The 12,530-nt window shown below is 55.8% G+C and overlaps 1 protein-coding gene across 3 annotated transcripts in view; it reads left to right on the top strand.

Annotated features, from left to right (window-relative positions):
• TANGO6 (transport and golgi organization 6 homolog) overlaps positions 1-12,530 on the top strand; it is a 229,088-nt gene that overhangs the window by 160,090 nt on the left and 56,468 nt on the right. For all 3 annotated transcript variants that reach the window (XM_078881923.1, XM_078881921.1, XM_078881922.1), the window contains exon 19: positions 8,287-8,438. In XM_078881923.1, the coding sequence (XP_078738049.1) occupies positions 8,287-8,438 (152 nt within the window). The remainder of the gene's footprint in view (positions 1-8,286; positions 8,439-12,530) is intronic.

The raw sequence follows: 12,530 nt of genomic DNA, 5'->3' as shown, positions 1-12,530 counted from the left end.
GGGGTGGTCCTGCCGTGGGTCGCGTGTCCACTGGGTCTGTCGAGGGGGATTATCCGGCAGTGGGGGGGGGGGGAAGAAATTGCCAATTCATTACGAAACCAACATGAAGACATCGTTTAGGCCACTTCCAAAATATTTTTGGGGGCCAAACGTTCCCCCAGTTAAAGCAACTTTTTGCGTGGAAATTTTAAAAAAAATATTGAAAAAAATGTATAAAGCAAGCCTGGAGGTCGGCATGACTGTCTTAAATGAATCCCCGGCTCCGCGGCTTGTTCTCCGCTTCGAGATTTCTCCCTCCGCCGACCTCAAAGCATTGTCCGACACGCTCCGAGCGCGAAACACGTGCTCGCGATTTCCGTGAAGATGAAGCCCCGATCAACCCCCGCCCCCCGCCACGGAGTTGGGGTTGGGTCGGCGGTGGGGGGGTAGCCCTGGGTTAGCCGCGAAGACGCGGAGGCGACACACTCCTCCTGGGGGTGCACGCTCACGCGCGCGTCAGCGGGGCGTTTAAGTCAGCGCTGCTGACTCACTGCTGCATGGGTCTCTGTGCCTGCGCAATAACAACAAAAAGTGTGTGGGGGGGGGGCGTTTCTTCTCTCTCACTCTGCTAATGAGTTGCAGGTTTTTAGGTTCTTTACAGAACAGTTGGTGGGAGAGCAGAGTCGGGGTGTGGGTGGAGTAGGGTTGGTGCGGGGGGTCCGTGGTGCGCGCGCGTGGGTCGTGGCGGAGGAGGTGAGGGACGCGGGGGTGGTGGCGTTTGCCAGCCCCCCCCCCCCTGCTGTCATAAAGCGACGGAGGGAGAGCGCGGGAAAGAGCGTGGGAGACGGAGAGAGGGAGAGTGCGGGAGAGAGAGGGAGAGAGAGAGAGAGAGCGTGGGAGACGGAGAGAGGGAGAGTGCGGGAGAGAGAGGGAGAGAGAGAGAGAGAGCGTGGGAGACGGAGAGAGGGAGAGTGCGGGAGAGAGATCGAGGCGAGCAAAACTTTTGACGAAAACGAAACGGTCACCGGCGTTTGTAACTCCCCGCGAATCCTCGTCGGAGAGCTACGTGGTCTCACGTCGACGTTACGAGCAAAAACCACCTTTGTCTCACCACCCTCCACCACCCCGCGTGCCCCTCCCCCCAACGCCCAGCTCGCATATGAAACGTAAAGGAAAACATCATGGGAGGACTCGAGCGTTGCGCGCCAAGTCTTGACAGCAAGCTGGAAAGCTTTGCGATTCCCCCCCCCTCCAAAACTCGTCTCTCAATTCCACGCTCGTCCCACTCGGAGCCTGTGGGCGCGGTAAAACAAATCTGTGTTTTAGATTCCCGTCAAAGAGTAAACTGCATGGCGATGATGATGATGCTAACTTGACGCACCGGGGCCGCGCGGAGTGACGCTGCCTCCAAGCGTCGTGCTGTGTGGGCCCCTCTCTCTCCCTCTCTCTCGCTCGCCAGACTCGTGGCCCCATCACAGAAATAGGGGTTCACATCGCCTGCCAAGCCACCAGCTGCAGTGTCTAGCCGAAGAACCACTCTTTCTCTCTCCCCCCCCCCCCCCCGCGTCTAAATTCGACTGCTGGGAAGAGGCGCGCGGAGCGTCGTTCGTTCAGGGCGGCACTTCCCTCGCCGGCCCACCACGTGCGGCGCGCGCGGCCCGTGATGTCACCGTCTGGTTGCGCGCGTCTGAATTTGCGCTCTCTTCCGCTTTAATTCCCACGCAGCCCCCCCCCCCCCCACCTTAAGCATTTTCCATCGGCGATATTTGAGGAATTCTGGAAATTCGGGGGCCGCCGCCGCCGGGGTTGCCGCGTGCCGCCCCCGCGGCTTTTCTCTTCCACTCCCCCCAACCCACCCCCCCCCCCCCCCCCGGCGAGTGAATGAACCGCGTCGGATCGCCGTCGTCACCGGCGGCGAGCGCGCCGCGATGGCCTCGCGTCGAGCCCCTGCGCCGTCGCCGCCGTGCTGCATTAGTTACATTCGGCGCCGGTGATCCGCTGCCGGACGAAGACCTCCCAAAGCCGCTGCCGCCGCTGCCAACACCTCCTGATCAAAATCAGATTTTGATAATTATCGATGTAGATTTCGCCGAAGCGACAGCATTAGGAAACGCGACAGCATTAGGAAACGCGACAGCGCGTGACGGGAGGAGCCACCGTGACAAAGGAGCTACCGTCTCCCACCCACGCGGCCTCAAACTTTGGACATCACGGTGGCTGAGAGATGTTAACTACCTCGCCTGGTATTCAGGAGGTCGGGGATTCGTTCCCGACCCTGACGCCTGCTGTATATTTAGAGTTGGTGTGTCTCTCTCCCCATGATCGCCCGGATTTTCTCCAGGGTCGTCCGGTTTTTCCCTCCACATTTAGAATCAACATCACACGTTGAGAGTGTTTGGCTGCTGTACATTTCCACGTGATTAAGCCACTTCGTTGAGCTATCATTTGTGATAGCCAGGTGGTTGCTTCTGATGAAGAGCTACATAGCTCAGTGGGCCTTACCTGCTGAAATAAAAGATTGTTGACAGAAGAGAGAGTGGCTAAAGCCGGGGTAGAGAGAGCGACTAAACTCAGGAGACAGGGAAGAAGAACACAGCATGTGCATGGGGTCCATTCCTAAATTTTCGACCAGTCTTAAATACCTGAGCCCGGAACGGTAATGACCTGCCCACAAACTTCCCCCCGCTCCCCCAAAGAAAATCCCTTCCTCCGCCCCCCCCCCGCGCTCCCACCACCTGCTCAGATGAGTCCGGCGTGCCTGTGCCCGATACCGTCGATGCAACTGGTAATGCCGTCCAGAATGTCAGGATGTTGCAATGTGTGATGTGAGGGAGAATTTGGGATTCTGTGTTTGTCTCACCTGATGACGATTGCTTGTGTTGTGATCGGAACGCCGTGATCTATTAATTTTCTCTCTACATGACTTTACCGGAAGAACCAACGAGTGTTCAACGTACATACAGAGCAGAGACGAAGCAGCAACAGGAGTGTGGGTTTTAAGAAGGTGGACAGACACGAGATGAGTAACATAAATCTGTCACGGATATCAGCGGGGATACAACAACAACAACAAGAACGTCGGTGAGAACTGAGAGAGAGAGGTGACTCAAGCCAGCGAAGAGAGACCATAGAGACACACACAGAGACATACGTGGAGACCCATAGAGAGACAATATAAAGACAAGCCACAGCCATCCGATTGTGGCCATGCAAACCCACTGTGGCCTGCGCTCCTTCAACGGAGCAGGAGGAGGAACAGCGACACGGCACAAACTCCCCGTCTCAGACCTTGACATCGAGCAGCTGAGCACTTCGCCGCTCGCTGCCGCCATCGTCGCGCGCACGAACAGGACAGACCCACCTCGTACAATCCGCGGCAACCGTTCCCTCCCTGGAGCTCAGTGGGGCCCCGTGCCAGTCTGAGAATATGAAGGCGTTGGGGTCCGAGAGCCTCCCGAGCCTCCAGTTCGATCCCCGAAGCGTCGGAACTCGCCTCCCGAAAAATCTCCCGGCACGTGGCGTGAAAACGTTGAAGGCGGCGCTGGATAACACCGACGGCACGTCGCGAGCGCGCCAGCGGGGAGGAGAGCCGATAATACGGTCGCCCGTGCACGCAAGCGGGACCGCTCCCTGGTGCCGACCCCGGCGCTGGCCGCCGTCTCCGAAATCTGAACGGCTTCACGTGTGCCCGACGACCACAGCCCAGGTGCCTGGCAGGCCGCTCGGTGTTGTTGTGGTTATTGTGGTTTTGGTTATTTACCGAGTGTGCCAGGTCAGCGCGGGTCAGTGAAGTTGGTCGGGGGGTGGCGGTGGTGGGGGTAGTGGGGGGGGGTGTTGGGGGGGGAGGGTGCCCTGGACCGTTTCGGAGATCGCTCTGCCACTGATTTTCAGCCTTTGCCGGGAATTGAGCTCAGATTTATGCGGGCTGGTAGTATGATCAAACGACGCCCCTTGACTCACGCGACGTGGGGAGGCCTTCATCCAGCAGTGGATTGGCAAGGGAGCTATACGGTAATCATTGTCACGATGAAGCGGAGCAAATGGTGCAGTTGGGTTGGCGCACCGTGCTCTGAAACCGGGGCGACCCGAGTTCGATTCCCAGCCACGGTTAACATCAGTGGCGAGCGGTGCCCGCGCTGATCTTTGGCCATGCCCGCCCACCCCGCCCCCTTTACCAACCCACCACTGACACGACACGGTGGTCAAGCAATGGCAGGGACCGACGTAGTACGGAGACGCCTCCATCGTCCGGCAGTGGACTGACAAATATGTAGGATAATTATTGAATGGCCGCTGCCACATCCCGTTACGCCATGATGCATAGTAGCAGAAAGTCGGAATGTGTTTAGTTTTGGCCGACGATTGTTTTTTTTTTTGCTTTTTCATTTTATTTTTACGTACCCACTTTGCGGTCTGCAGCGATTTTCACAACTTTGGCTATATGATTCGGGGCGTAAAATTACACCTTGAAACGTGAAAAAAAATCTTGTTTATTTGACATTTTTTTCGATAAAACTTCCATGAGAAACTAAACACACAAGTGAAAACATTGACTGCTTCACTTCGCTGCCATGAGAGCATTGTAGCAATCACAGTGGTGCAAGGCAGTTGCCGGCGATGGTTCCGCGGATGGCATCGCATGTGGCACAGTAGTCCCGCAGTTGTCGCCTCTTTTTTTTTGGTCCCCACTGCGAAGGTGGCAACTTCCTAATGAGTTTTAGACTTCTAGCACGTTACCCAGCCAGCTGTTGACCTAACTGCCCAGGCTACCTACCCATTCACTCGCCTACCTACCTACCGACCCACCCATCTACCTACTTATTCACTCACCCTCCTACCTACTTACATTCTCAACCAGCTACAAATATATCCACTCACCTACTTACCTGCTCACCCAGCCACCTACCTACCCATTCACTCGCCTACCTACCTACTCACTCAGCTACCTTATTATTCACTCACCCACCTACCAACCTACTTACCCAGATATCTACTCTCCATTCACTCACCCAACTACCTACTTATTGACTCACCTACCTACTTACCTACTCACCCAGCTAAGTACCCATTCACTTACTCACCTACCTACAGTGAGGGAAAAAAGTATTTGATCCCCTGCTGATTTTGTACGTTTGCCCACTGACAAAGAAATGATCAGTCTATAATTTTAATGGTAGGTTTATTTGAACAGTGAGAGACAGAATAACAACAAAAAAATCCAGAAAAACGCATGTCAAAAATGTTATAAATTGATTTGCATTTTAATGAGGGAAATAAGTATTTGACCCCTCTGCAAAACATGACTTAGTACTTGGTGGCAAAACCCTTGTTGGCAATCACAGAGGTCAGACGTTTCTTGTAGTTGGCCACCAGGTTTGCACACATCTCAGGAGGGATTTTGTCCCACTCCTCTTTGCAGATCTTCTCCAAGTCATTAAGGTTTCGAGACTGACGTTTGGCAACTCGAACCTTCAGCTCCCTCCACAGATTTTCTATGGGATTAAGGTCTGGAGACTGGCTAGGCCACTCCAGGACCTTAATGTGCTTCTTCTTGAGCCACTTCTTTATTGCCTTGGCCGTGTGTTTTGGGTCATTGTAATGCTGGAATACCCATCCACGATCCATTTTCAATGCCCTGGCTGAGGGAAGGAGGTTCTCACCCTTAGATTTGATGGTACATGGCCCCGTCCATCGTCCCTTTGATGCGGTGAAGTTGTCCTGTCCCCTTAGCAGAAAACACCCCCAAAGCATAATGTTTCCACCTCCATGTTTGACGGTGGGGATGGTGTTATTTGGGTCATAGGCAGCATTCCTCCTCCTCCAAACACGGCGAGTTGAGTTGATTCCAAAGAGCTCCATTCTGGTCTCATCTGACCACAACACTTTCACCCAGTTGTTCTCTGAATCATTCAGATGTTCATTGGCAAACTTCAGACGAGCATGCATATGTGCTTTCTTAAGCAGGGGGACCTTGCGGGCGCTGCAGGATTTCAGTCCTTCACGGCGTAGTGTGTTACCAACTGTTTTCTTGGTGACTATGGTCCCAACTGCCTTGAGATCATTGACAAGATCCTCCCGCGTAGTTCTGGGCTGATTCCTCACCGTTCTCATGATCATTGCAACTCCACAAGGTGAGATCTTGCATGGAGCCCCAGGCCGAGAGAGATTGATAGTTCTTTTGTGTTTCTTCCATTTGCGAATAATCGCACCAACTGTTGTCACCTTCTCACCAAGCTGCTTGGCGATGGTCTTGTAGCCCATTCCAGCCTTGTGGAGGTCTCCAATTTTGTCCCTGTCATCCTTGGAGAGCTCTTTGGTCTTGGCCATGGTGGAGAGTTTGGAATCTGATTGATTGCTTCTGTGAACATGTGTCTTTTATACAGGTAACAAGCTGAGATTAGGAGCACTCTCTTTAAGGGTGTGCTCCTAATCTCAGCTCGTTACCTGTATAAAAGACACCTGGGAGCCAGAAATCTTTCTGATTGAGAGGGGGTCAAATTCTTATTTCCCTCATTAAAATGCACATCAATTTATAACATTTTTGACATGCGTTTTTCTGGATTTTGTTGTTGTTATTCTGTCTCTCGCTGTTCAAATACACCTACCATTAAAATTATATACTGATCATTTCTTTTTCAGTGGGCCAACGTACAAAATCAGCAGGGGATCAAATACTTTTTTCCCTCACTGTACCTACTCACCCAGCTGCCTAAATATTCACTCATCCACCTACCTACCGACTTACCCAGCTATCTACTATCCATTCACTCACCCATCTACCTACCTACTCACTCAGCTACCTACATATTCACTCACCTACCTACCTAATCACCCAGCTTCCTACCTACTCATTCACTGACCCACTTCACTACCAGCTTACCCAGCTATCGACCCACCCACCCAGTCAGCTTCTTAAATTGATTAGCGAGCGGGGAAAGTGGAGCAGGTGCAGCACAACGGACGATCGCATCTGCCGGGCTGCCCACGCGCCCCGCGTCCATCGTTCCTCGCAACGCTCCTCCTGCGCACGCCTCTCCGCGAACCTGTGGGGGGGCAGGGGGGGGGGGCGTTTTTCCCGGTCTCGGAAGGTGCTGGCGGACGCGGCGGGGCGAGAGAGCGGCGCCGCGAATCACCTCGTTGCCGACGACACCAGCCCCGGGAATCTTGACGGGTGGCACCGAACTCCGCCTCCGAGTGGAATGTCCCCCGGCGCCCCCGCACGACGGGGCGGGGGGGGTTCCGTGGGGAGTGCTGGGGGTGGCGGCGGGGACGGGGACGGGGGTAAATGTTTGATGGCGTTCGCCAAGAATGTGTCTCTGATTTCCTGCGCAATTACGAATAAACACGGTTCACGCCCGCGCGGAGCGTGTAGCCATTGCTCAAAGTCTCGTGGCCGCCGGTGCCGAGAGCTCCCCGGACCCTACCCCTCCGACCCCGTCCCCTCGTGGAGAAAGCCCACACACACACATACACGTGCACGAATGCGTGCGAGTTGAATAGCCGAAGTCTGTGCAACCTGCTTGCTGCGCTGCTTCGTACGGGCGAGGGAAAATCGTGAATTTAACACGTATGCTTTGGCGACCAATATCATCCATAATAGAGGTTTTTTTTTGGGGTTAGATCGCTAAATATATAAATGTGTCATCATCAACAAAACAGGTGGACTTCTCCACAAATCTGGCTGTCGCCTGATGAAGCTGGTTGTAATTACTGGCGAAACGTCATGCTCCGATTGTAAATGTTGTGGCTTGGCTCTTCAACACTAGTACTAGTGACGAATTGGCCACGTTCTGTTTACGTGATAACCCTTACTAGTTGGCTGTGTCGAGTGGTGGCGGGTTTTAACGACACTTCTATATATTTACGCGATCTAACCCAAAAAAAAAACCTCTGTTATAGAAAATGGTGAAATATATTCGCCGCTCGATGTTCGTTATTTTCATCACGGTATTCGTCGTCTATATCTCCGTGATCGTCTTCTTCGCTATGGACATCATCGTCGACAACATTGCCATCGTCGCCATCATCACCTTTATGAACATCGTCATCATTAACATTACCCATAAGCATCATGAGTGTCATCATCATCATCGGCCATCATCACCAACGCAACTCTGCTGAAGTCATCTCATTGTGGCGGCAGCAGCAGCAGGAGACATCAACATTGGCATGGAGCTCCTGATGATGATGGCGGTGGTGATGGCGGTGGTGATGACAAGGGTGACGACGGTGATCATAACGACTTGCGTAAACGTGTCCCCCCACACCCCTCCTGCCTTCCCCCTCCCGTCTCGTCAACCCCCGCAGGTGATGTGGCTCCGGCGCACCGCGACCGGCTGGTGCACGCATTCCTGGTGGGCGCCCGTGACCCGGACCCGCTGGTGCGGGCGAGCAGCCTGTGCAACCTGGGCGAGCTGTGCGCCCTGCTCTCTCACTCGCTGGGCCCACTGGTGCACGAGGTTAGCACCACGGGCCGCTCCCCCCTCACCCCCCCCCCCCCCCCGCGTATCCGTGTGCGTAAAGCAAGGTTAACTGGGAAGTAGTTCCGTGACGTCTCGTTCCGCCGCGGGCCGTTTGCTCAACAAGGGGGTGACAACCTCCACTCCGTGAGAGGTCCGAACGACGTGTGTGGGTGACGCGATGCTGACAGCAGCACCATTTAAAAATTCGAGATTTCAAAATAAGAGCAGCATTTGGTTAAATTAAAAGTGAATGTACAGAACACCGTTTAATCTACCGCCAGTCACCGAGTCGGAGATGCCCTTCTGGGGCCCTCTGAAGCTATGCACTTTTAAATAATCTATATTGAAAACTCATTTCTGTTGAACTTCTTTTTGTGTTTAGTTTGTTATCCTGCCGACCCCCCCCCCCCGCCCATAACTTCGGATTAGCACGGTTGGCTATGTACGGTGCAAAAGAAGTTCAACGTGCCCAAGGTGCCCTCTGGGTGTGACGAATGATTACAAGCATGCTTTCTGGTCATGCCCGACTATTGCCGAGTTCCATTAACATATTATGGGGGTATTCGATAAGATTGACGTGTAAAAAAAAAAAAACAAGTATGAAAACTACCCTGTGGGGCCTTTGAGAAGTGGGACTGACTCGAGAACGGATCACTTTGTTCAGGAGTTTCAATGTAGCGGGCCAGGAAAGACCACATGGAGTACACGTAACAATCAAGAACCCTGCTCCAATACTCAATGGCTGTATTCATTAGGGCCCAGTCTCAGCACTGGAGGATCTGAGCTATAAGCTCAAGAGACGAGGAAGAAGAACACAGCGCGTGCATGGGGTCCATTCCTAAACCTTAGACCAGTCCTCAATACCTGAGCCCGGAACGGTAATGACCTGGCCGCAACCTTCCCCCCGCTCCCCCAAAGAAAATCCCTTCCTCCGCCCCCCCCCGCCGCTGCCGCCACCGCCGCCGCCACCGCCGCCACCGCCTGCTCTCATGAGTCCGGCGTGCCTGTGCCCGATACTGTCGATGCAACTGGTAATGCCGTCCAGAATGTCAGGATGTTACAATGTGTGATGTGAGGGAGGATGTGGAATGAAAAATATTTTATGAAAGAAAAAAAGAGTGTTTAACGTACGTACAGAACAGAGGAGAAGCAGCAACAGGAGTGTGGGTTTTAAGAAGGTGGACAGACACGAGATGAGTAACATAAATGCGTCACGGATATCAGTGGGGGTACAACAACAACAAGAACATCGGTGAGAACAATGAGAGAGAGAGGCGAGTTTCGACAGCTTGTACGTTTGTAAGGAGCAAAGCAGAGAGTGATACAGCTATCGTGCTGTGAACGGGGACGTTGGGGACGCCAAGAGAAGCCGGGGAGGAGAGAGCGACTGAAGCCGGGGTGGAGTGAGCGACTAGAGCCGGGGTGGAGAGAGCGACTGAAGCCGGGGTGGAGTGAGCGACTAGAGCTGGGGTGGAGAGAGCGACTAAAGCCGGGGTGGAGAGAGCGACTAGAGCCGGGGTGGAGAGAGCGACTAGAGCCGGGGTGGAGAGAGCGACTAAAGCCGGGGTGGAGAGAGCGACTAGAGCCGGGGTGGAGAGAGCGACTATAGCCGGGGTGGAGAGAGCGACTAGAGCTGGGGTGGAGAGAGCGACTAAAGCCGGGGTGGAGAGAGCGACTAGAGCTGGGGTGGAGAGAGCGACTGAAGCTGGGGTGGAGAGAGCGACTAGAGCCGGGGTGGAGAGAGCGACTAGAGCCGGGGTGGAGAGAGCGACTAGAGCCGGGGTGGAGAGAGCGACTAGAGCCGGGGTGGAGAGAGCGACTAAAGCCGGGGTGGAGAGAGCGACTAGAGCTGGGGTGGAGAGAGCGACTAAAGCCGGGGTGGAGAGAGCGACTAGAGCCGGGGTGGAGAGAGCGACTAAAGCCGGGGTGGAGAGAGCGACTAGAGCCGGGGTGGAGAGAGCGACTAAAGCCGGGGTGGAGAGAGCGACTAGAGCTGGGGTGGAGAGAGCGACTAAAGCCGGGGTGGAGAGAGCGACTAGAGCCGGGGTGGAGAGAGCGACTAAAGCCGGGGTGGAGAGAGCGACTAGAGCCGGGGTGGAGAGAGCGACTAAAGCCGGGGTGGAGAGAGCGACTAGAGCCGGGGTGGAGAGAGCGACTAGAGCCGGGGTGGAGAGAGCGACTGAAGCCGGGGTGGAGAGAGCGACTGAAGCCGGGGTGGAGAGAGCGACTGAAGCCGGGGTGGAGAGAGCGACTGAAGCCGGGGTGGAGAGAGCGACTGAAGCCGGGGTGGAGAGAGCGACTAGAGCCGGGGTGGTGAGAGCGACTAGAGCCGGTGTGGAGAGAGCGACTAGAGCCAGGGTGGAGAGAGCGACTAGAGCCGGGGTGGAGAGAGCGACTAGAGCCGAGGTGGAGAAAGCGACTAGAGCCGGGGTGGAGAGAGCGACTATAGCCGGGGTGGAGAGAGCGACTAGAGCTGGGGTGGAGAGAGCGACTAAAGCCGGGGTGGAGAGAGCGACTAGAGCTGGGGTGGAGAGAGCGACTGAAGCTGGGGTGGAGAGAGCGACTAGAGCCGGGGTGGAGAGAGCGACTAGAGCCGGGGTGGAGAGAGCGACTAGAGCCGGGGTGGAGAGAGCGACTAGAGCCGGGGTGGAGAGAGCGACTAAAGCCGGGGTGGAGAGAGCGACTAGAGCTGGGGTGGAGAGAGCGACTAAAGCCGGGGTGGAGAGAGCGACTAGAGCCGGGGTGGAGAGAGCGACTAAAGCCGGGGTGGAGAGAGCGACTAGAGCCGGGGTGGAGAGAGCGACTAAAGCCGGGGTGGAGAGAGCGACTAGAGCCGGGGTGGAGAGAGCGACTAGAGCCGGGGTGGAGAGAGCGACTGAAGCCGGGGTGGAGAGAGCGACTGAAGCCGGGGTGGAGAGAGCGACTGAAGCCGGGGTGGAGAGAGCGACTGAAGCCGGGGTGGAGAGAGCGACTAGAGCCGGGGTGGTGAGAGCGACTAGAGCCGGTGTGGAGAGAGCGACTAGAGCCAGGGTGGAGAGAGCGACTAGAGCCGGGGTGGAGAGAGCGACTAGAGCCGAGGTGGAGAAAGCGACTAGAGCCGGGGTGGAGAGAGCGACTAGAGCTGGGGTGGAGAGAGCGACTAAAGCCGGGGTGGAGAGAGCGACTAGAGCCGGGGTGGAGAGAGCGACTAGAGCCGGGGTGGAGAGAGCGACTGAAGCCGGGGTGGAGAGAGCGACTAGAGCCGGGGTGGAGAGAGCGACTAAAGCCGGGGTGGAGAGAGCGACTAGAGCCGGGGTGGAGAGAGCGACTAGAGCCGGGGTGGAGAGAGCGACTAAAGCCGGGGTGGAGAGAGCGACTAGAGCCGGGGTGGAGAGAGCGACTGAAGCCGGGGTGGAGAGAGCGACTAGAGCCGGGGTGGAGAGAGCGACTAGAGCCGGGGTGGAGAGAGTGACTAAAGCCGGGGTGGAGAGAGCGACTAAAGCCGGGGTGGAGAGAGCGACTAAAGCCGGGGTGGAGAGAGCGACTAAAGCCGGGGTGGAGAGAGCGACTAGAGCCGGGGTGGAGAGAGCGACTGAAGCCGGGGTGGAGAGAGCGACTAAAGCCGGGGTGGAGAGAGCGACTAGAGCCGGGGTGGAGAGAGCGACTAGAGCCGGGGTGGAGTGAGCGACTAAAGCCGGGGTGAAGAGAGCGACTAGAGCCGGGGTGGAGTGAGCGACTAAAGCCGGGGTGGAGAGAGCGACTGAAGCCGGGGTGGAGAGAGCGACTGAAGCCGGGGTGGAGAGAGCGACTAGAGCCGGGGTGGAGAGAGCGACTGAAGCCGGGGTGGAGAGAGCGACTGAAGCCGGGGTGGAGAGAGCGACTAGAGCCGGGGTGGAGAGAGCGACTGAAGCCGGGGTGGAGAGAGCGACTAGAGCCGGGGTGGAGAGAGTGATTTGTTGGTGCAATATTGCCCATGGACTCAGATTTCCCATGGACTAACATTGCCCAGTGCGAGTAAACATCATGGACAGAGCTGAATAGATGTAACGCCATGATGACAGACGTCTCAGAGCAAGGACGTGGCTCGTAGAGAGAGAGAGAGATGCAGGA

Source organism: Lampetra fluviatilis, chromosome 63 (genome assembly GCF_964198595.1).
Source record: "Lampetra fluviatilis chromosome 63, kcLamFluv1.1, whole genome shotgun sequence".
NCBI classification, from domain to species: domain Eukaryota; kingdom Metazoa; phylum Chordata; class Hyperoartia; order Petromyzontiformes; family Petromyzontidae; genus Lampetra; species Lampetra fluviatilis.
Note: the sequence above shows the minus strand (reverse complement) of the source record. Positions and strands in the feature narration are given on the sequence as shown.